At 39.7% G+C, this 23,233-nt stretch overlaps 2 protein-coding genes across 11 annotated transcripts in view; one reads left to right on the top strand and one right to left on the bottom strand.

The window, feature by feature from the left end:
• The first annotated feature begins 6 nt into the window (after positions 1-6).
• b4galnt1b (beta-1,4-N-acetyl-galactosaminyl transferase 1b) lies at positions 7-12,515 on the top strand. 4 transcript variants are annotated; one of them, XM_044177433.1, is made up of 12 exons: positions 7-674; positions 2,997-3,105; positions 5,992-6,214; positions 6,324-6,500; positions 7,165-7,271; positions 7,734-7,771; positions 7,857-7,923; positions 8,720-8,812; positions 8,987-9,174; positions 9,275-9,415; positions 9,518-9,755; positions 10,617-12,515. In XM_044177433.1, exons 3-12 carry the CDS (start codon positions 6,000-6,002, stop codon positions 10,832-10,834), a joined length of 1,482 nt encoding a protein of 493 aa, XP_044033368.1. In that variant the 5' UTR covers positions 7-674; positions 2,997-3,105; positions 5,992-5,999; the 3' UTR covers positions 10,835-12,515. The 4 variants fall into 4 exon arrangements, with proteins under 4 accessions (XP_044033368.1, XP_044033357.1, XP_044033339.1 ...); XM_044177404.1 differs by having other exon boundaries at positions 20-674; positions 7,857-8,037; XM_044177414.1 differs by lacking the exon at positions 7-674 and adding an exon at positions 946-964 and having other exon boundaries at positions 7,857-8,037.
• A 1,743-nt stretch (positions 12,516-14,258) lies between these two features.
• The window catches only part of arhgef25b (Rho guanine nucleotide exchange factor (GEF) 25b), a 26,629-nt gene continuing 17,654 nt past the window's right edge, over positions 14,259-23,233 (bottom strand). For all 7 annotated transcript variants that reach the window (XM_044177375.1, XM_044177383.1, XM_044177358.1 and 4 more), the window contains 13 exons: positions 21,884-22,011; positions 21,054-21,120; positions 20,732-20,835; positions 20,409-20,478; positions 19,470-19,559; positions 19,277-19,369; positions 19,066-19,116; positions 18,575-18,652; positions 18,282-18,473; positions 18,021-18,201; positions 17,725-17,930; positions 17,499-17,639; positions 14,259-15,104 (listed from right to left, as the gene is read on the bottom strand). In XM_044177375.1, coding sequence (XP_044033310.1) covers positions 15,003-15,104; positions 17,499-17,639; positions 17,725-17,930; positions 18,021-18,201; positions 18,282-18,473; positions 18,575-18,652; positions 19,066-19,116; positions 19,277-19,369; positions 19,470-19,559; positions 20,409-20,478; positions 20,732-20,835; positions 21,054-21,120; positions 21,884-22,011 — 1,503 coding nt within the window. In that variant the 3' untranslated portion in view covers positions 14,259-15,002. The remainder of the gene's footprint in view (positions 15,105-17,498; positions 17,640-17,724; positions 17,931-18,020; positions 18,202-18,281; positions 18,474-18,574; positions 18,653-19,065; positions 19,117-19,276; positions 19,370-19,469; positions 19,560-20,408; positions 20,479-20,731; positions 20,836-21,053; positions 21,121-21,883; positions 22,012-23,233) is intronic.

Genomic DNA, 23,233 nt, shown 5'->3' with positions numbered 1-23,233 from the left:
TGGATGAGGAGCGTCACAAGCCAATTTGGCCAAATTACAATGCGAATTATTTTCTTATTTAGAAACACCGGACCAAGATTTCTAAGGTCCACATTTTACAAGTATAACTATAAACTTCTTAAGCTGGTACCCAGTATGCGCACATTGCTGGAGTGTGAGCTCCAGTTGTGTGGTGTTATGTCAAAATGGATTATTTGCATTGCCAGTATGGAAATAGAGGCAGACTGTCAAAAAAAACAAAAAAACATCCTCCCTTTAAACACGCACTCCAACATTCCCACACACGATACCAGACATAGGCTAAGACACACACACACATTAATGTTCACTTATGTTTGTGAGTAGGTCTAGTTGTTGCATAACAACAATGCATGCATTTTCAGATATCGTGATATAGTTCATATACAGTTCATGGGGTGTGTTATATGTTGCTGCTGCTCCGCTGAGTGTTGTGTTGAGTTGCGGTGCGCTCTCCGGCGTGCTGCTGCTGCTGCAGGGTGAGCGTCCGTCCACAGCCTGCAGTGCTGCGATGTGCGGCCGCTTTATTTGTCTCTTGGCTGCTCCGTTGTTCCACATCTGATCCCATTTGCAAGACCACTGAGGAACAAATTCACTAAGAGGGGCGACCTCCGTGCAGGCGGGAGGTGAAACAACCGTGCGTCTTTGAAACTGAGGTGAGCTCCCAGTTCATATGATTTGACATGTAATAATAAAGGCCTATCTCTGTGTCTGTCTTCAGCACGTTATTTTTGTCGGTATGTCCAGCTCTGGGCGAAAGTCTGACGGTTTCTCTACCGGACAAAACATGAAAGGCGTGACCAGTTTTGGAGCCAAGTAATTGTCGATAAATGCCTCAAAAGCATTTCTTTGGAGGATATTTACGCATTTAAGGAATGCCATCGAAAGACACATCATGCTTTGTGTGCATGCTTTTTTTTTCTCCTTCAGTCTTATTCACGACAAGGTAGGCTAATAGGCCTGTCTGAGAGATCGCATAGGCTACATTTGCGGCCAGGGATTGATGCTCTGGACAGATGATGATGATGTTTAAGGATGCTGTGGCCAGTGAGGATGAGTAGCTGATGCAGAATAAAACTGAGGTGATTTAATATCTAGAATCTGGATGAGGCAACAAATCTGTCACGCGCACCTTGGGAGGGACCCACGGAGCTATAAGCCTGTAATGTCCACAGCTCTCCTTACCTCCTCATTGGCTCGTTTTTAGGTTAATTAAAAACAGCATCGCAATATATATTTTAATAGCGCATTTCGTCTGTTTATGTATATGTTTTTATTTCACACTTGCTTTGGCAATGTTAACGTCTGTTTCCTATGTCAATAAAGCCCCATTGAATTGAACTAATACAGCACGCAGTTTAATTCTGATTGGCCTATGGACCTAATGACTTCAGAGATCATCTCTCGCCTCTCTTGAACGGCTTATGTTTACAACATCACAGCTAATTATCATTCAAAATGCACAATTTAAACCTATGTGCAGGGCTATGGGACTGGGTAATGCCACTATAAAGACTGTACAGTTGAATTAGCACACAGATCACGCTCAATGTTAAAAAAAATGGATTGTTATATTTTTCATAATTATTTGAATTAAAATGATACTCCTTTACTTCGTATTCTTCCTGTCGGTCATCTTCTACAGCTTTGGTTTGTATTATGTTAATCTATGGCCTGAGCAATAAGTCAGTATTATCTTATATATTTTAACCACTAAATTGTAGTTAAAATCTGCAAATTGGAAGATTTTTTTATGCATAATAGTGCATTTGTTTGGTTTTGCCTAGTTTTACTATTTTGTTATTTCATGCTATTTGTCTGTTTAATGTTGCCTGTGTTTGTTACAGCTACGATAATTAGAGATTACTGTGGCATATAGTTTATCTAGATAAGAGAAAGAATCCTGAACCTAAAGGTCTGATTGTAAAGTAAATACACTACAAACCTCTGTTCTTGGATTAACTTTACAGTTGCAAGACCTAATTTGTTATGGCAAACAGATTATTCAAAATTTATTCTCAAGATGTGGTTTTGGAGAGAAATCTAAAACGTACATATCTAATGCACGGACGGTGTAGTCCCTCATTCGTCCAGGAGTGTTCTGTCGTAGAAAAGGTTTCAGTCGTGGTCATCTGGACACTGTTTTCAGTATCAAGACGTTCTCGTTAGAGAGAGGAGTTGGTTTGAACGGGGAGTCAAGGAAGCCATTTTTGTGAAGAAAGAGAACCCCTCTTTGAACAGAAATGGTGGTCTGAGATTTAATCTGCCCAAAGTCTATCAGAGTGTATTATCACCTTGGTCACATGCTAATCAGGCACTTAACAGTGATGAAGTAGATGCAGCCAGAGAACAATAGGCCTGATTACTGATTACTGGTCCATCTTGAAACTATTAGGTCAGTTTCAGGTGAAACTAGCTATTTACAGATACTCAGGCAGATTCCTTCCTGAGGGCAGGGCTTATGTAACTCAGAGTAGCTTAAATTTCCAGTTCCCGTCCAATTTTTTTTTCACAATTGAGAATGACTTGGGTCATGGGAGCCGAAACATCTTGATTCTGAAAACAGTGTCCAGATGACTACGACTGAAACCTTTTCTATCTAATGCACACTCAGTGTATCCTACATAATAGAACAGGGAGACCATTTATATGGGAGATGCTTAAGTGCACATGTCCAAAACATCTGATTGGCTGCTCAGCGCTGATCCTATCCATCTTCCCCTATATTGATTTTTTCCAGCCTACCACAATAAGACTAAATTGGTCACCCCCAAACCCTACAGGATATCCCCTGGGGGCTGTGAGACCAGGCAAGCAGCTGATGAAGCACCATATGGATGCTCCACTGTGTTTTTATGTGACGATGCAATTGCTTTGTGCAGTTCTGTATGCAATTTATACTTCTTTGGGAACTAGTCTGTGATGTTATAATGTTTTTTACCCTGTATTTTATTATTCATTTAGCTTATTTCTTTTAGTTTCCAGATGGGGAAGGCACTCACTCATTCCTGTGACTATCTACATGGTTTCTGGAGATGCAGGTTCCTACAGAGATTGCCCTTTCACTGACTGGATAGAGACAATTGGGTATATTTTCTTACTTTTTAAACACATGTGCAGGGGCTGGAAATTAAGAAAAGAGAAATTAAGGAATTTGCTAATTGGGTATAAGAGATTTTAATGCCACAAACTATATACAAATTCAATTTGAACATTTATTTGAGGTGTTTGCAGTAACTTGTAGCCGCAAACAGCAATTCCAGAGGGAGAGATCCCAGAGGGAGAGCCCCTGTACCTGTGCATACCTGCACAGGTACAGGGGCACGTGTGCACAAAGCAATTTTGGCCATGAATCGAGAAAGAAGCATCATGCAGAATCCTCCTAAATAGCCATTATGTCACATAATGTATCTGTTGATAGGTCATGATAAAGACATTCCTTTAACATCTTTTTGTAGCCAGAAAACAGAAAATTGGCTGAAATGTTGAACTCTTCTAAAGTTACAGGCCAAAACATGAAACATTTTGGACAGATGGTGGTGTGAAAGCAACTGAAAGACAGAACGAATGAAAGAATCAATAGACATTCGGTGCTTGGTTTGATGAGATCACTGCTGTAGCTTCAGCAAGACCACCAGCTTCTCTCTCATAATATGTGTGACTGGGGAGAAAATCCACAGTGCTTGCTCTGTGCAAAAATAATCATTCAGCCACAGCTACTACGGGGCTTTAACAGTCTAAAGTTAGTCAAATTAAGTGGACATCTTCTGAGGTTTCAGGCTTTTTAAGTACAAAATTCCCTCTTTTTGTTTTCCCGGACAGTGTTTATGTGCTGAGCTGCGGTGGAGAGATAGTAACACAAAACATGTCATACTTACAAGACTGTAGTTGGGAAGATATCCACTTAATTTGGTTAACTGAGCCTGTTTAAGCCCCATATTAGCTTTAAAATGAACATGTACACAGAACAAAGACTGTGGATTTTGTCACCCCATCACTTATATTGGAGTTGTGTTAGGAAGGGATCTCTTAATGGCAAGTGTGGACAGGAGGAATAATTACAGCAATAAAACAAGAAAGTGCTGGGTTGTTTCTGTAAACAGCTGGTTGGATTACTTTAATCCAGTTGATGGTTGATTCATTTTCCAGTTCGTTCATGTTGAACTTTCTGGATCCATCTTTTGCAGTCAGAGGTTAGCACAACACAGTGGGCAGGATTTTATGGTAGCTATATTTTTTAATAAGTTGTGGTAACACCATATGATCTAAAGCTTATTTCACTCTAAAAATACAATCTGGGATCGTGGGGGCGGGGTTCCTGTCTATGGTAACCCTGGATTTGCAAAAACTCTAGGGAGAGAGGGGGTGGTTTATTCTAAGACATTTATTAACTAGCTAGCAATCTTTTACTAAATGTTAGCTAGCTAACTTTAACAATCGCTATAACGTTAGCTGATAACCACGCTATGTCTGCCGCCTTTTAGAATTTTGCAATTTAATGTGTGGCGGTCTCCTGGCTTTACTGTCCCACTGGTTGAAGAAGAGTAATTATATGCACATCACATAGGTGCTAGGCTATCAGAAAACAGCATCAATAAAAAAAAGGTAACGCCTGCACATTTACTCCATGCCACAAAAGTTAATAATGACAACGTTTTGATCCTACTTGGATCTTCGTCAGGTCAGAATGTTTGGAAAATGGAAAACACATCCATATTTATACAACATGCACACCAATAGGCTGACAAGCTCAATGATGGCAGGTGTGGTTAACCATCCAAACCTATTTTCCATCCTGTTTTTGTCTATGTACCTTTTTCTATGTATGTTATTGAATGATTAATTGTTTTTGGATGTGTATCACCCTGGGCTGTCTGGATGGTTAACCACACCTGCCATCATAGAGGTTGTCAGCCTATTGGTGTGCATGTTGTATGTATGTTTTTGTAATGATTGTGATGTTAATATGCTGTCAAATGTAATGGGCTGTAAAAAACTGTCAGACTATAGTCTAAAATGTAATTAAATGCACATTTACAGTGGCCTCTTTTTATATATCAATCAATCAATCAATCAATCAATCAAACTTATATAGCACAAGTCAAACATGAAATGCAAGTGCTGAACATAAAGAGTTTTCTTTTAAAAAAGAGCATAATTTTAAAAAAATTAATTAAATTTTAATTAATAAAATAAATATAAAATAATAAAACTAATAGTATGATAAGAAATAACAAAATATACCCACACTAGATAAAAGCCAGGCTAAAAAGGTGTGTTTTATGTTGTCTTTTAAAGATATCCACACGCTCTGCTCCCCTCAGGTCCTCTGGCAGCCTGTTCCACAGTCTGGGGCCATAGTGGCTAAAAGCGGCCTCGCCGTGTATCTTCGACCCTAGGAACAACCAAGAGACAATTATCAGAGGACCTGAGGGCTCTAGTGGGGACATATCTTAAAACCAGACAGACACGTAGTTGGGAGCGAGAACATTGAGTGATTTGTAAACCAATCAAAGAATCCTAAAATCAATTTTAATACTAACAGGTATCCAGTGCAGCGATTTTAAAACAGGCATAATGTGTATAGTGTGTTTGTATGTAATTGGGAATTTATTATAAATTACACAACAATAATAATTATATAATATACCTTTCTTCTTCTTCTTCTTCTTCTTCTTCTTCTTCTTCTTAGTATTATTATTATTATTATTATTATTATTATTATTATTTTATATAAAAGTAGGCAATGGCAAGGCAATGAGACCAGTGTTTGGGTAATAATTAAACCAGCAAAGTTAATTTCACTCACCAAGTTGGGTCAAATGAACAACCCAGCATTCTGGGTTAAATGGTAAAAGTGCGTGTTCTGTCCCGTAGTTACGCAGCGGTGTACTTAAAGTTGGGTTATTTTTTAAACCAGCAGTTTTTTTGAGTGAACCAGTAAGTCTTTCAACATACATATGTCTGTGTCAGGTTTTAGGATGCGCTCCCTGAGAAAGACGGTGTTGCTCGCCATCCTGGTGTCTGTGGTGCTGGTACTGGCCCTCCTCCATTCGTGGCCCACTCGGGTCTACACCACAGTGGATGTGTGGCAGCGACCGGCAACAATAGTAGAGAGGCATCTGGAGGAGAGGCTCCCAGAACCAGACCACCGATTAGGCAGCATCCCCTTTCACGTGAGGGAGAATGTGGCAAGGTAAGTGTTAACAAAGGGCGTTTTTTAACCACTTAATTTACTCCATCTCAACAGAGCTCAGCTAAAACCTGATCTCCTCACAAACATGTGTCTCTGATGATCTGTCCAGCTTGTTGGCACGTAATGGATGCGTATGTGAGGGTGAGAGTGGAGGAGTAAACCTGCCCTTCGCCCAACTCTTATTCCCGCGGGTGTCAGCTCACCCGTTGCACACTGCTTTTGAGGCGTCTGAGCTGGAGGAAATGAAGAGGAGACGGGCCAAAGAGTACAAGAGTTTCCAGAAGAGGTAAGCAGCACCGTAAAACGGAGATGTCAAATATAACGAATGAATAATTAATGAAGCATAAGCTGAATTTCAGCAAAATAACTACTAGAAAAGCACTCCCTGAATATCATTTTAATTTGGCTTTATTTACGTGTAAGTTTTATTTATCAGGTTCAGTCATCTCTGGAGATCAGGACCTTTCTGTGTCTCTCTCTCTGACATGAAGAAAGTCATCAATGCCCTCATATGACCTGTCACAAATACTGTACCTCTTCACCTTTTGGTTTGGTACTCAAAATGTATTATTCCATCTTTAACTGACCTAGAACACAACAACAATTAACCATTAATCATTAGTCAAAAAGGAAAAATCATCTTATTCACGTTCTTTCCTTGCCATACTGGCTTCCTTGACACCTTTAACATTGAATAGTTTTTCTACGAGATGTTTTTTCCCCAGCCAAGAACAAAATCATAAGGTGACAAGATGTTTTATTAATAGCTGCTATTGAATTCTCTCTATTGGGTCGTGTTAGTCAGTTTTTGTTTTCAAAGAGCAAAACACACTCACTGGATTTTAAGCGGATTTGTCCACTTAGTCTCTTCCTGTCTATGCTTGTGAATGTACTGTATGTTGTATGTAGGTTACAGTATGCATCTTCCTGATGTGAACTCTTCCCCTCAGGTCACAGACGCCTGCAGATGTTCTGATCATTGCAGAGGCTAACAATCCCTTACAGTATCCAACACAGGGGGTGGAGGTACGACCCCTGAAAACAATCATCATCCCAGGTAAGACGGCACCCACATTTAAACAAGACTTATTTGTTAAATTAGACTGCTGTCCAACAGTTAAAGCTGGATGATGTGGTTAGCACAGTGTTGCTGTATAAGATTAGATTATTTAATTAAAGCACTAGCCACTACTACAGCTAATAAATCATCAAGCTATTTCTTGAAAAGCTACTTTATCAAACGCCAACCTAGAGCTGGTTCATATGTGACCTCTATAGTACAGTCTGGTGTACAAAAAGCACACTGGATTTCATTTATCTGCATGACCTATGGAGCATTTTTAATATGTGTTTAGCACAACACACAGCAAATACAATCCAAAATGTCACTCAGAAAAGTACACAAGCTCACTTCTTAGAAAGCACATATTTATTTTCATTTCTGCTGACAGGAAGTGGATTAAATATGTCCCAATTGCTGTAGCAACTAAGTCTGTAAGTTGTTATCATATGCTTTCAGGCTTGGCCTTACACGACCTTCCCAGAGACCACTACTCGGTAAGTATGTCTGCCTTTACTTTGACATACTTTCGATATCTGCTGGCCTTTTATCTCACCTACTTTTCTTTCCATCGCGCTGCAGATAAACATCACTGTCACGCTGGGAACGCTGAATGTGGCGGCAGAGGTAGACGGGGTGAAAATCAAAGGTGACGGCGAGATGCACATGACTCTGTCAGGCAGTCTCCTGCTGAACCTGAACCGACAGCTGCAGTTTGTCACCTACACAAACACATTGTTCCACCCGAGCACAGTAGACACAGGTGAAGCCTTAAACCAAAATCACCTTTTTTTGGTCTCATCTGCTCTCTGGACTTTCTTATTCTTGCTTTTTAAACGTTATGGGGAAAAACTTAGAAGAGTAGATCGTTACCACTCTCATGTCTGTACAGTAAGTATGAAGCTACAGTCTTTTCACTTAATCTGAAAAGCAAATAAGCATATTTCCCAAAATGTCGAACTATTGCTTTAAAGATTTAACTTCAATTTCCTATTTTTTTAAAACAGATAATTTGTTGTCTTGGTCTTCTTTTCTTCCTTTTAATGGCTTCATACCTGCTGTTGGTCACCACATAGAAATAATAATTCAGGCAGGAGAAAAGGCATAGACGCTATGTCTTTGTGTAAAAGCTGGGCAGCTTATCAGGAGGCAGTCTAATATTACAGCCTGTTTGTTTTTTGCTTCAATACAGAATTAACAATGGTCAACAGGGACAAAGCCTGAGGAGGCAATAACCAAAGACCAAATTTACCTCTCTGAATTGTCTGTCAAGCTTTTACCCTCTTATGGCAGGTGTTAATCAGCATTAATCTTTTATGGATAGTATAAAAATATGACATTCAGCATATTAACAACTGTGGAACCAGACAGTAGTCGATCAGCCACAGTTAGATCTTATTACACTAATCACATTGATTAAAAGTAGTTTTTCTTGTGTCTTTTAGTGCAGTTCGAGACAGAGGGGCATCAAGCCAACTTCAGCATCAAGATTCGTCACGGTGTAACACCCAAACTGTATAACACAGGATCCAAAGGAGGTAAAACACAACACTGGCACGTCAATAGTGTAACCAAAGTCAAAAATCATGCCATTATTTAACCACTGGACAATATGCCTGCTATTTTTAAAATGTCATTATTTGCTAAAAGAAAAAGAAAAAGAAAAAACGCTAACTTTCCTCTAACAGTTGTTTGATCTTCCTTCTCTGCAGAATACAATGTCACTGCCCTCGTTACCATAGCTACAAAGACTTTCCTGCGTTATGACAAGCTTCAAGATCTTATTGATAGCGTGAGAAGATACTATCCTACTGTCACCATAGTAATTGCTGATGACAGTGAAAATCCCAAAACCATCTCCGGGCCTTACATCGAACATTACATCATGCCTTTTGGAAAGGTAGGGAAGAGCAAGGCACACACTAAACTCTTTTAATTTCACATCTCTGCCGTCATTATTGATGCTCTCTGGTATTCAAGCTCTGCGTCGTGTATCATAGGGTTGGTTTGCCGGACGAAACCTGGCCGTCTCTCAGGTGACCACCAAGTACGTGCTGTGGGTGGATGATGACTTCATCTTTACAGCAAACACCAAGCTGGAGAAACTCGTGGATGTTTTAGAGAAAACCACTCTGGATCTGGTGAGGGACAGAGGAATAAACTGTTTGTTTTCAGTGACTGTGGCAGTCTAGTGGGGTTTGTCAGTGACGTCGGTGTTTGTTTGTGTGTGCGTGTGTGTCCAGGTGGGTGGTGCAGTGCGGGAGGCCACAGGTTATACTGCCACCTACAGACAGACCATCTCAATTGAGCCAGGGGAGGAGAATGGTGACTGTTTACACATGAGGAGAGGATTTCATCACGTCATCCAAGGCTTCCCCAACTGCGTTGTGACTGACGGGGTCATTAACTTCTTCCTGGCTCGCACCGACAAAGTCCAACAGGTCGGCTTTGACCCGCGTCTTGCCAGGGTAGCTCATCTGGGTGAGTATGCCTCAGACAGAATTATTTTCATATCAAACATACAGTAAAGATGGGACCAGTGATATGACTTATATACAGTGATTCATTATGCAAACTGACATCTTTGCTTATATACAATTTTGTCGCTTATTCAATGTGTACCTACTGCATACTCAGAACCCAGTTACAATTAGTTACATACAGTGTGGTGGCACATTTGTTTACTTGGCACATACAAGAGAAAAAAATAACTTCTTCCATCAAAAGGATGCTCTGCAGTATGCTAAACTTCGTATCTGAAAAAGGTACTGATGAAAAACCATTAGACAAGACAGCCGACTTAAAAACACAACTGCATAATCTTCAATACACACTATAATAATAATGTGTTTTAATATTTTATGTTTTAAAGATTCATATCTCATTTGACTTATTGAGATATCATTTACCAAGATAATTTTTGCAAAGTACTGTGAAATTTTCTAATCAGCACATGCAAAAATCCCAGAATCAGTGCTCTGCTATAATTCAACTAAATGCCTGCATTAAATTGAATTAAATTGAATTTATTCAATTTATTCTCTTAACATCCAGTTTCCCACTTCTCCCTTCTCACTGTTCAGGTTGTTAAAATCCTTTTATTTCATCCTGTTTTCGTGATTTTATGGCTGCACCATTCAATCAAATGGAAATATTCTAGATGTCTTGTACATCTTTATTTTCTATTTTATTTTCTTATATATGACATATCTGGTATCTTCGGAAATTTCCATAAGAATTTAAAATAAAGTTTGGAGGGTTTAAGAAGTTAATTAAATTCGAATTAAAATGAGTTAAAGTTTTGAATGTATTTGGCTCGATTACTTTGTGTTTGTTTTGCAGAGTTTTTCATCGATGGCCTGGGATCTCTCCACGTGGGCTCTTGTGATGATGTCATTGTCAATCATGCAACCAAAATCAAACTTCCCTGGGTCAGCCAATCAGAGAGCGACAAGACTTACGCAAAGTTTCGTTACCCGCCGGCCTCCTCTGACGCGACACACACGAAAAACGGCCTCTTGTTCTTCAAGAACCGATTTCAGTGTTTGACTCATAATTAGTTCCTCTCCCCTTTGTCCTGAGGGTTCCTTTGCTCTTCCTGAGTTGCCAAAGAAGTTCTCCTCCACCGCGTCCCGTCAGATAAGATTTGAGACAAACACTTTGGTTTGCCTTTTCTTGTGGTTCCAGGCTTCACTGTAGAGAAAATGTGCCATTAGGGCAGTTTTTAGCATGTTTATTCAGTCAGTGCTGAGCTTTGCGGTGAGCTAAAAAGTCCTTATATGCAGTAAATATCCAGAAGCCAGATATGAAAGTTCAGGCTCTCTTCTGAAGTGGAAACAGTAGTATCAGCTGTAGTAACAAACATACCGTCTTGTTTACACTGAGCCAGTTAAATCACAGCATAATCTTGATTAATTCAAGGCTTTGTGTTTGTCAAATCTTATCTGGCTATACATCCTCGAGTTGTTCTAACACAGAGACCGAGCTTTGGGAAAATCCAACAGGTAGCATCTACACAGTCTGAGTCACATTGTTATTCTATGCTGATGTGAGTAGAGGTACTTGGTCATGGTCAGGTCATGTCCTCCTTCAATTTGCACTATCCAAAAAGACTGAGCTTGGAAAGGCAATAGTGACATCAGAGAGCCTAAGAACGAGGACTCAATGTTAGCAAGGACAAAGGAACACTTCCCAGAAAGTGACAATCCTGACACAGAGCATAGGTATCCTTTTTACCAATGCCACATGAAGAACGCATTCATCTTTTTTACCTGTGGTACCTACACTCTGTGACTGACTGGTCGTGCCAAAGGTTTGGCTGCTGGCTAAGAGGTGTTTTTATCTGTTTGTGTTATGGTTTTGCTACCCCCTTTACCCAGAATCCTGTGTGTCATTTGTAAGTGATTAAGCATGTCTGAGGAGGAGACACTTTTTTGAGGGGTTACACCTGTGTGTTACCTGATCTGGGAGCAGCCTTGTTTTAGTCTTCTGCTGCTTCTTCAACAAACGTCTAAAGAAGAGGAGCGTTTCTGTCCAGTGCACGCTGATGAATAACAATGAAAGTGAGTGCGTCTTTACATGCTGCCTAACAGAAAAGTTGAATGAACCAAAGTGCATGTTTATTTCCCTCATTATAAGAGAAGAAAAGAGAAGAAAAAACAGGCACATTGAAAGAGAAGTAATGAGAGTTTGATGATGAATTGAAACACAGTGTGAGTAGTCAGAGCATGAGAGGACAGTGGAGTCAGAGACAGTCAAAGACTGTGATGCACTCATGCCTGAAGTGATGATGCTGTTCTTTTATACCATGGCATTTAGATGGCGCCCTTGTATCACTATTGTTTCCTAATGAGTCGATTTAGTTTTTAACAGCCATTTGTTATTAGGAAAGAGGTGCCAGTGATTTATCTACTGATTTTTTTTTTATCTCGAGAGAAATATTTTAAAACTATTTTGTGTGATGTTTTTGTCTGTTATGCAACGTTAGCTCTGCGGACAGGAGTCAGAATCAAACTTCATCAGTGACACTATTATAAAAGGCTTTTGTGTAGTTGTGTGTTCAAAAATTTGTTTCATGTTAGGATCTATAGCTGAGCTGAAAACCTTTTTTTTAAAGAGTGATATTTATTGTGTTAACACAGAGATTTAATTAGCCTGCTTCACCCAAAAACCTGTCTGATCACGGTATTATGAGCATTTTTATTATGAGCAAATGTTGACATATTAAAATGTCTGTGGAAACACCTGTCTTTCATTTCCCAAAAAAATTTGCTATATGTTGGGGGCAGGGTTGCAGGGTAGCAAGGTTCAATCTACTTTAAAGTCAAGGTATCCCTATGCAGCTCCAAAGGTGTAAGACACTTATTATAAAACAAAAATGTAGGTCATAGTTGTTTTGCAGTTTTTAATCAATGCTCTTCTAAATGTTGGACTGTGACATCTTCACCCACAGGTCATATTCTACATTTACTATCTGATATAAGTAGAATTTAGTGTCTGTTTTTTTTTGTCAAATGCAATAGTTGTCACCTGGACCATAAAGTATTGGGCTCATATTGGTTCACTTCATTAGTCATTATTTTGTGACTAATTGCTCAATACATTCCAAGAATAAATCTATTTGGAGGCACGAGGAAGACAAAGAGGCAAATTAAAGAAGCTAAAGTCTCAAACGATTTACTGTCAGATGTCAAATGGTAAAAAAAAAAAAAGGCTTAGCAACATTGTACATAACAATGTCAGTGTCTTTGGGGCCCTTCTGAATGATAAAAGAGGCATCAGCAAACTAATAATCTTCTAGTAAGTCTTTCACCTGGAGTGTTGAAGTGCTGCAGGCCTTTTAGAAAACTATGTGGGACCACAGCACCATCAACCATACTGAGGATACAAACAGGAAATTTCTGTTTGTTGTAATGTAGAACAGCAGCCGGGTGTAGGGAACGGCGTCTTGTTCGAGCAGGGCATGTGTTTGCTTTCCCCTAGTTTGAAAATGTTATTTAAAAAAAGAAAAACACCTGTCACCTGTTACTTCATCAAATCTGTCTATAAATAATCATGATTTTGATATAAATAAATTAAGTCAAATGGACAATGTGATTCACCAATATAAAGACACAAGCATGACCGTCTTCAATCTCTCCACTAGAGGGCGCTGGATAACAACAGGTTCTCTGTTCTGAAATCAATCTGATTTAATGTGATTCTTTTCTGAAATAATCTCCACTCAGACTTGTTTTCTGCAAATAAATACACACATTTCAAAGTAGAAAATCTACTGTTTAAAGGCACTTGAGACAAGAAAGGAGGATGACATGAGGATACCCTGTATATTATAATAAGGTATGGTGGGTGCTAACAGGGCCTCTGACACATAGTGTCAGAAAATGGACTCATTGGACAGACATTAAATTACAGAAAAAAGATCTGCAGGTTTATATCTTCTCACTGAAGCATCATAGGGGGTTTATAGAGAATCTAGTTGTTTAAAATGTTTTACTGCAGTTGATATTTTCATTGTTTTCTGCAGAGACTTGTGAAATTGTTTCATGCTAAAAATGATCCTGCAAAGGTACATGTTTTCGGAGTCTGGGGGCCCCTTGGTCAGATCCTCTGTTTCAAGTGATGCAAAACAACCACAAAGAGACACAAAAGAACTACAAAGAGACGCAAAATGTTGCACGACTATGAAAAGATGCCAAAGTACCAAGGGAGGCAAAATTACTATAAAGCAGCGCACAATGACCACAATGAGAAGCAGAATAAAAGCAAAGACACACAAAATTACTTCAAAGAGACACAACATATGTAAAATGAATACAAACGAATCAGCTGCGTCTCCTTCAGTCTGGGTGTCTTTCTCCTATGTACGAGGGTTGGGGGGCCTTTTACATGTCCTTGCCCAGGGGCCCGTTGTCTCATCCATCTACAACTAGCAAACAGGTGAGGAAGTTTTTTAGGAAAATTATGAAAAATATCTAAACAGCATTTCTCTTGTCATGTCAGAGAGTTTTATTGATATGATCCCACATGAGATTATTTACATTCAATAGGACAGAGACAGATGAGCACTTCTGTTTTATCGTTGTTCCCTTTTTTCTCTTTCTGCTTGATTAGGATGCATGCTTTGTGTAAGTTTGCAAATGTGTTTATTTCAGATACCACTCTAACAATGGCAGGGTTAAAATAGCCCACAAAAGGGAAAACACAGCTATTTGCTAACATGCAGGGAATACACAGACATAGACAGAGTATGACTGTGTAAAGGGATTTGAGATCCCAGTTCCTAGGGGGAATAAAGTGGAATTGGTCCCTTATGAAAATATTATGCATTACAAAAATATCCATCAAGGAATTTTCACTGGAAAAAGTAAGAAATGTATACATATACAATCTTAAGTACAGTCTCTGTGGTGCTTCAAAACCATATTTTTAAACATTTCATCTTATTTGTTATCACCATCTGTAGACGTGTGTATATGCAGAGTATACACACACATGAACACAATCAAACCAACATGATTATACAAGATCAAATCCAGATTAGCCTAAACCATAGCGGTATTTGAAGGGAATTTAGGTCAATATGTGACGACGGAAAGACTGAGACCTCGATTACTTCTGTACAGGAGTGAAACAAACAATGCTACAATGCTGACAGAGCAGTCTGACTTAGTCGAGGCGCTCCTACTCCAGAAGGGTAAAGTGAGTTAATTTGTCCTCGCAGGTTCATTACTGCTCACTCTCCGTGAGCTGATCCAGGTTGTATGGTCGATGTGCCGAATAACTCCCACCATCATTTAATGTGGTCATCTGGAAACTGGCAGTCACACTCTGAGAGGAAAAAAAGCAACCAATTAAATGTTTTGTGTACTTGTGTTGTTTAAATGTGCAACTTCAAATAGTAGAAAGGACATTCCTGCTTTATATTACCAGTGTCACAAAAAGATTAAACTTGTTTGAACAGTTACAGTTGGAGATTTTGTTAATGACACACAACACCTCATGATTTTTAAAGATTGCTCATTGCTGAGAACACTGATCAGAAAAATAATCGTTCTGTTTGGGTGGCCTAAATGCAAATAAAATGTTACTTTGTGAATTAACTAAATAAATTTGAAATATAATAGCCGAACTGTCAGATATAATTTCCAAACCACCAGAAGACAAACTAATGAGATGAAATTGAAAAAGGATTCACAGAGTTTATCACGTCAACCTGATATAAACATTAACAATCTTGACTACACACTTTAAATAATGGATTTGATACAAACCTAGTCTGTTAAAACGTTTTTAAATCTGCATTAACTGATTTTTGTTTGGCCACTTGGGGGAAGCAGAACAAGTTGTCAACACAACATTGACATATTATCACAAAGTTATTACAGCTAACATGTTAGCAAACATTTGCAGCAATTACGGAGTAACATTAGCATTCATTTGGAGTCGTGTTTCTGGCCACCTGACAAATGTCCAAGTCCAATATTCACTCTCTTTTAGCTCTGTTTTTGGTCTCTACCGGCTCCTGAGGGAAATATCTGGCTCTTTAGCTGCTAAATGCTCCACTATGATCACCAGCTAGTCACTAACTGTGTCTGTCTGCCATTTGGTGCTGAGCAGGTACAGGTCACTATGAGTGACCCCTATCATCAGTATCTTTATCATTACACCTAGCCATATGATCAATTGTTAACGTAAAAATATTGACTAGTGCAGCTTTAAAGAGGATGTATAAGTTACAAAAATGTCTATTTTTGTGATTCTCAAATGCTGACATACACCACATGAAAAACTACAACCTAATGTTTATGCTTAGACCTAACTGGCCCTGAATTTTACTTTTACAGAAAAAAGATTATGGAGCTGGTACATTAAAATGCCATGTTGTTCAGAAACAGATGTTAACCATGTAAAAGTCTGACAAAGGCTTCTCTCTGAGCAATAAGCACCATAGACAAAAAGATTTTAGGAACATCTGAAACCTGTCTGAACTCCTGTACCTAAAGCAGTATGGAAACACTGCTGATGCAAAAACACAAAGAGGGAGGACAAGAGGACGAGGGCGACATTGTGGAATCTGGCCAGATAAGGACGTCTAATAAGAGCAGTCAGATCAAACCATTTCCTCCTCTACATGGAAGTCTGAGTGAGTAAGATAAAACCGAAGGTCAGTGGGTTTTTCCACAAACTGGAAGACTGAACGACACTGGCTACAGATTAGGTCAACCAGGTTTGTAAATCCATGCAAAAACAACAACAGGATATTTGACAAAGGCAACCAGAGAGTCATTTCCCCTCATCATCAGTGATCATGACAACAAACGGCCTCAGGCTGCTAACAAAGAGGTAACAGCTCCACCAATCTGATCCACCCAATTTAAAAAAATCAGTGAATTAATTTGTACTGTGCACGATAAACACTTAACAGGGTAGTTATAAGGTGCGTAACGCTCCTAACCTAACCTGATAAATCTCACAGCTGCACCAGTTAATTAGTTGTACAGTGGTGGAAAGTGCCGTTCTGTTTCCAGGTTCACAGTTTAACTCAGTATTCCCAGTTTGTGAGACTTTTACTCCGATATATTGCAAATATCTTCAAAGACTGTACTTTTCATAATTTATACGTTATGGTTGTAGTTACTTACTAGTTACTGTGCAGATTTCTTTTTTACATACAAAACATGTACAGAAATAAGCTTAAAATTATGTATTGTTATCATTAACCTTATAGAGCCCTCTGAGGCAAATATGTGGCTATACTGTAGATTCACTTGAATTGACTACAGCATGAAGCAGTTAGATCCCCCAACAACATAAAAATGAACACATCATCCTTTGTGTTGAATCTATGACTTTCACTTTTAATAGAGCATGTTTTAAGAGTAACTTATTGTGATGCCAGGCTGAAAAGCAGCATTTCACTACCCTTTCTGGTGGGAAGTTTTAAGTGCGTGTGGGCAGAAGTGTGCTGTGTTGCACCTGTAACCACACCAAACAGTGATGTCACTGCAGCAAGGTGAGAAGTTTAACCATTCAGCAAAAACAAGATTCTCAGCTGCTGTAAAATTTAAACAATTTTTCTGTTCACCCACATAAAAAAACATATAGTCAAACTTACCCCTATTGGTATGGACCTTGTTTGTGGTGCTCACAGTATTTAAGAGTATTTAAGAGTTATAAAAAGTACTTTGAATTTCACTGCTGTGTAAAGTAAGACTGATGTACCTGCATGCTGTGCTGGCTGCAGGGTGGCAGGCCATTGGACGTCCCACTGGCGTGTCTCACCTCTGTGCACAAACTGAGCTGATGGTGGGAGGAAAGTGGAGGGTGAGCTGCTCCGGGCGTCGCAGCACAAGGATTAGAAACCTTGAGTGAGAAAGAGAAATCAAAGAAAGAGGATGTCAGAGAAATATATGAATGTACACATATGTGGAAGGGAGCGTTCACTCACCGCTTTCAAGGCCGAGCAGTGTTGTGGCGGATGCAGAGAGGGCAGGGAATTGTTGTAAGACAGCAGGCAGGGCTGCTGTCGTCGGTCCATGGATGCTGAGGAGTGAGGTCGCAGGCCAGATGCTGACGCAGTTGGAGACTTCATGTTCCTGCCCAGGCTGTTTGACTTGCTTTCCCTGCGTTGGTACTCTATTGGAGACTGAAGGGCTACAGCGGACAGGAAGAGATGTCATAATACTCAAACGCACCAAATTCTTAAATCTGTGGTTTCATTGAAGAAACACTGAGCTCTGGTACCATTAAGGAAGTTCCTCTGAGTCTCTAAGATCTGCTCCACGTCGTTGAGCCAAGCTTGCTGTATTTCCGGAGATGACGCCTGCATAATGAAGCGCGTCACGCTGCCGTCAGTTCCGCGGGAGGTCAGGACCAGACAGCATGGATCTTCCTCAAAGTGCTCCTCCACGCCCAAACAGCTGACCTGAAGCACACAGGAGACTTGTTAAACACTAAACCAAAAAGATGTTTTTGATATGTTTTGAAATACAGTGTTACTCGCACCTTGATGCTGTTTTTAAAAGTGTACCCTGGCAAAGAAAAGCCTTTTTTCTTATCAATTGGCTCACTGAAGATGACCAGCTGTTCAAACAGGAAGACCCTCCTCTCCTTGGCTCTGGATAGGAGGCCGCTTTCCTGCTCGCTGACAGAGAAGGTATCCTGCTGGAGCAGCTTCCCCTGTGCTGTGATTTTCCCCTGAAACAGTATGTTTGTCAAAAACATTGCCATAGACTGTAAGTCACTCTGGATTTGTGTTTCATCTGTGATTACAGACAGAAAAAAAATCTCTATCTCACCTCAAAACCTTGGAGCCTGCCCACATTCATCATATCATTACAACGTTTTGGCACAAAACACATCACCTCCACCGCCCTCTGATGGAAGAAATTGAATTGAGGAGAATCAGTAAGTGACAACAAAATGTTATGATATACAGACTCAGAATACTACTTACACACTCAGTTGCAAGTTTAGCCAGTGGACCTAGCTAAAACTAATGCAGTCTAATACAACAGTCCTGCAATAAATCCGCCCTTCATGAAGGTTATAATACACAGCACAGTTTTTGTTGAAATTATTTAGAGGGCTGTTGATTCAACTGTATGATTATTTTGGAGGATGTAGTTTGTGGGACTGTTGAACTGTATTGTGTTATACAGAGAGGTGTTTCTGTTATTTAGCCTGCCCTCATTGATTTAAATGGGGTGGACAAAATATTAGAAACACCAGTGTCCAATAAACGGCCAACTGAGTGTATATGTATTCACACTCATTAACAAGCTCGTACCTGCAGCTCCTCAACATCCCTTCCTGCTTTCTTGTAGTACTTCAGGAAGTCCTGGGGTTGCCAGTCAGAGAGAGGTTAATTTAGAGTTTTAATGATTAATTAAAATAATTTGATCATATTTTTTAATGTTGTAATTCAAATTATGTAAAATGAATAATAACATGTTAACAGTGCCATGCATACAGATACACAGTCATGTTGAACAGCAAACCTTCAGCAGTAGCTGATACTTCATGATCCTCTGAACAGGTTTGATGAGCAGATCGTTGAGCTGCAGCCTGTGACCCAACTGCTGCCTGAGATCCTGTCAGGTGACAAAAAAAGAGAGAAAGTGTTCTAGGTAAAAAGGCAATTGTCTTTAAAGAGCTCCAGTAAAATTGACTGTAGTATAAAAGCGTACTCACCTCAAAGTAGGTCTCAATGTACTCAGAGACAATGTGCTCTGATTTGGGTTTGTTCTGGCAGTAAACCACATACATGTGAAGACGCCGTTCCTGGAAATTTAAGAATTTAAGAGAGAGAGAGCTCATGTCACAATTATTCCAAATACAATCTGTGTGTGAGGGGCAGCGTTGAAGAACGGACAGAGAAAGAATTAAGCTTCTGAGCTGCTCCGACTCTCAGTTTTATTGTGTTCCCATTCCCCTCAAGAGTTTTCTTTTGGGGGGAATTTTGTTAAATCAGTGCAGGACCTTTGCCTCATTAAATAGTTCCAGTGGCTGAGAAAGAATGGTTTAATTTGCCATGGCTTAAATAGGCATGCTACACTACACTGAGTGAAGTGGATAGAGAAGCAGAGCTGCACCAAATCAAAATATTTTCCCAATTTTTCTCCAGTAGTTTATTTTTCTGCTGAGACAAGACTAGATACCGATACTGATATGTACAGAGCCAATGAAAAGTATTCATCCCCCTTGGAGTTTTTTCATATTTCACTGTTACACAACATTGAATCTGTGTGATCAGTGTCTTTCAATTCAGCAGTTAAAGTTCAGTGTAAAACTACATATGAAAAACTTCAAGGTGGGGGTGAACACTTTTTATAGAGCTTAGAGATCTGTAATTCCAGCTCATTTTCACACACAGTGTGGTTTCTGCGGAGCATCTTTAATGCTAATTTTAGTCAAAACTGATTACAAGAGCGTTTATTCTGCAGCTGCACCTGCAGACAACTGATCTGCAAGATGAAGACACATCAGGACAGCAGGGGGCCAAGGCTTCACACGCAGTCAGAGCTCTGATCTGTGAGACGGCTGCAATCTGCAGCCAAACTGAAAACACGCAGAGAGACGAAAAAAGAAACCTCTCATCCACACTTGTTGCTCACTGATCTGTAGACTCACATGTCTGATGAAGAGCTGGGCTAGGCTGTCTGGATCATCCACACATTTCTCCAGCTCTCCCAGGAAATAACTGTGTGACACGAAGCGGAGAAGGTCAGGCAGGAACAGTCATTCAGCCAAACACACGCGCACACACACACACACACACACACACACACACACACACACACACACACAGAGGCAGGAAACAAACAGCCACAGGGGACATGACACAAGCTGAACCACCATGAAACATGAGGAGCTCAGAAAAAATATGTGTACACTGTAAAAGATTGTTCAAATTCAGAGGAACTGAGAGGGGGGAAAAGATGTCTCTGACTCACTCCTTATGCCAGTCGTAGATCTGGTAGATGTTTCCAAACACAATCCTGTCCTTCCCTTTCATGTCCTCTGGAATTCCCTGATTGGCCATGGTGGCCATGTAGCCCTACGCGCACACACACAGACACACAGACACACACACACACACACACACACACACACACACACGTCATTAATCACATCAGAGGTTTCAGCTGGAAAATAAAAATGTCTCTTTCAGTTTAAGACATGAATGTTGCAGAAAGCTGCTCAATTTAGGAATCTCAGCTATGTCTTGTATGAATGTCATAAACAGATTATTTAAAGGCTGGAGGAGAAACACACCTGCACTATGAGTCCAAGATCTTCCACATACAACCTTTCTGTCTCTATCAGCTCTGTCAGCACATATCTGAGAGAGAGAGAGAGAGAGAGAGAGAGAGAGAGATTTTGAAACAGCAAATAAAGCACATTCAGAAATAGAAATAATCTTTTACACTTTAGCAAAATAAAATCAGAAATGTTAAAGGAAGTTCAACATTTTGGGAAATATGCTTATTCTCTTTCTTAGAGTGAGATGAGAAGGTTGATACCACTCTCATGTCTGCCAGCCAGGAGACAGTTAGCTTAGCTTAGCATAAAGACTGGAAACAGGGGGGAACTGCTGGCTCTGTGCAAAGGTAACAAAATCAGCCTTCTAGCACCTCCAAAGCTCACTAATGAATACATTATATCTTGTTTGTTTAATCGGTACAAAAACCAAAGGGTAACAAGGACAATTTGCCGGGTGCAGTGACTTCCTGGAGTCTCTGCTGGTTGCATGGCAACGTCACAGTGACAACAAGACAGCAGGATGTCACTTTTCCCAGTCACATAACCCCTCGTAAAACCATAACTTTGTTGTTTTTACACCTTTTTGTACAGATTAGCAAATGAGATATAACATGTTCATTAGTGATCTTTAGAGGTGCTGGTAGCCAGATTTTGTTACTTTTGGACAGCCTAGCTTTTCCCACTGTTTCCAGTCTTTATACTAAACTAAGATAACCGTCCGCTGGCTGTAGCTTTATATCTATTGTACAGACATGAAAGTGTTATCAATCTTCTCATCTGTAAGAAAGCGAATAAGCGTATTTCCCAAAATGTCACTCTACTCCTCGACACTCGACACCTACATGCTCTTCTCTAAGGCAATGTTTCTCCCCTCTTCGCTGTCCACTGTAGCGGACCACTGGCTGGCTGAGTCATCAGTCACAGTGCAGCCGTCTTCTCCTTGGAGAGTGTTGATGCTGGATTTTTGACTCTAAAACACACAAACAAGACAGTAAAGCCTTTGGTAACATCACTGTAACATATTATGTGAAATTCAGTGGAAATTAAATTTACTTTATATCATTTTGAGGTACTTTACTTGAGTATTTCCATTTACTCCACTACATTTATTTGATCGCTACAGTTACTACTCAGATTAAGATTTTACATTAAAACATATGATAAGCTTATAAAAACACAGTTTATTACTAAAGATTAAACCAGTGGTTCCTACATTTTTTGACCCCTGTGACCCCTTACAAAAAGCAGTCTAGTTGGGGCCCATTACTACAATTTGGATGTCTATGAGTTTGTAGCAGTTCTACCAAAGAGAGATTTGCCCTCTAAACGACCAGTTACAACACTAAAATGCTACTTACACATTGATACATCAGTATTAACAATTTAATAATGTCTTTTTATTAATAATGTCTTTTCTTCTGCCATTTTTCTGCATAATGTGTACTTTTACTTTAAGTACATTTAGCTGATAATACTTCTGCACTTGTACTTAGAAACTAAGAAAGAGAACACTATATCCTTCATAATAAGACTTTTTTCCATTTTTCTTATGGAAAGCGAATGTTCTGACATGTTGAATTTGTGGAACTGTATGTTGTGATTGGTCATGTGGCCATCCTGGTTGTTGTTGTTGTCCAGTGTCTTGTATACCCATACAGGCTGGGCACCATAAGGTGCAGGACACTCAAATAAACAAATCATTGTTAAATCATTGTATTGTTACTTTTACTTTAGTAAAGGATCTGAGTACTTCTTCCAAACGCTGTGGTGCAGAGTGATGTCTGACTGCTGAGCATCAACCACAGACACTTAAATCATTAAGCTTCATCTACAGCAACCCCCTGACCCAGCCAGCACACATCTGTAGAAAAATAAGAAGAGAAGGTCTTAATCCTGGGGAACACATCAGTGGACCAATTCTACTGCCCCCTTTTGGAAAGTCATGCCACCCCCAAATCCCAAGTAACCTGAGAGTAATAATCACTTTTCTCTCCTTGCTGCTGAGGAAAATGTTGGGCAGAGAAATTTGGAAAAGCAGAATCAGACCTGACAGATGAAGGTGAATAATGTGCAACATTTGTGCAATTCAAGCCAGATAATAGAGGTCGGGGTAACTTACCACAGCATGGAGAGTTGTTTATATAACAAATATCACTCCTCACCTAAAAGCAGTATAATCCAATATGAATTTT

Source organism: Siniperca chuatsi, linkage group LG2, assembly GCF_020085105.1.
Source record: "Siniperca chuatsi isolate FFG_IHB_CAS linkage group LG2, ASM2008510v1, whole genome shotgun sequence".
Lineage (NCBI taxonomy): Eukaryota > Metazoa > Chordata > Actinopteri > Centrarchiformes > Sinipercidae > Siniperca > Siniperca chuatsi.
This window is presented reverse-complemented; position numbering and strand designations above follow the sequence as displayed.

Coding starts and splice junctions, on each gene's coding strand:
- b4galnt1b (XM_044177422.1), top strand. CDS start 6,000: ATGCGCTCCCTGAGAAAGACGGTGTTGCTCGCCATCCTGGTGTCTGTG. Junction 7,772..7,856: donor TTCCCAGAGACCACTACTCG/GTAAGTATGTCT, acceptor ATCGCGCTGCAG/ATAAACATCACTGTCACGCT. Junction 9,175..9,274: donor ACATCATGCCTTTTGGAAAG/GTAGGGAAGAGC, acceptor CGTGTATCATAG/GGTTGGTTTGCCGGACGAAA.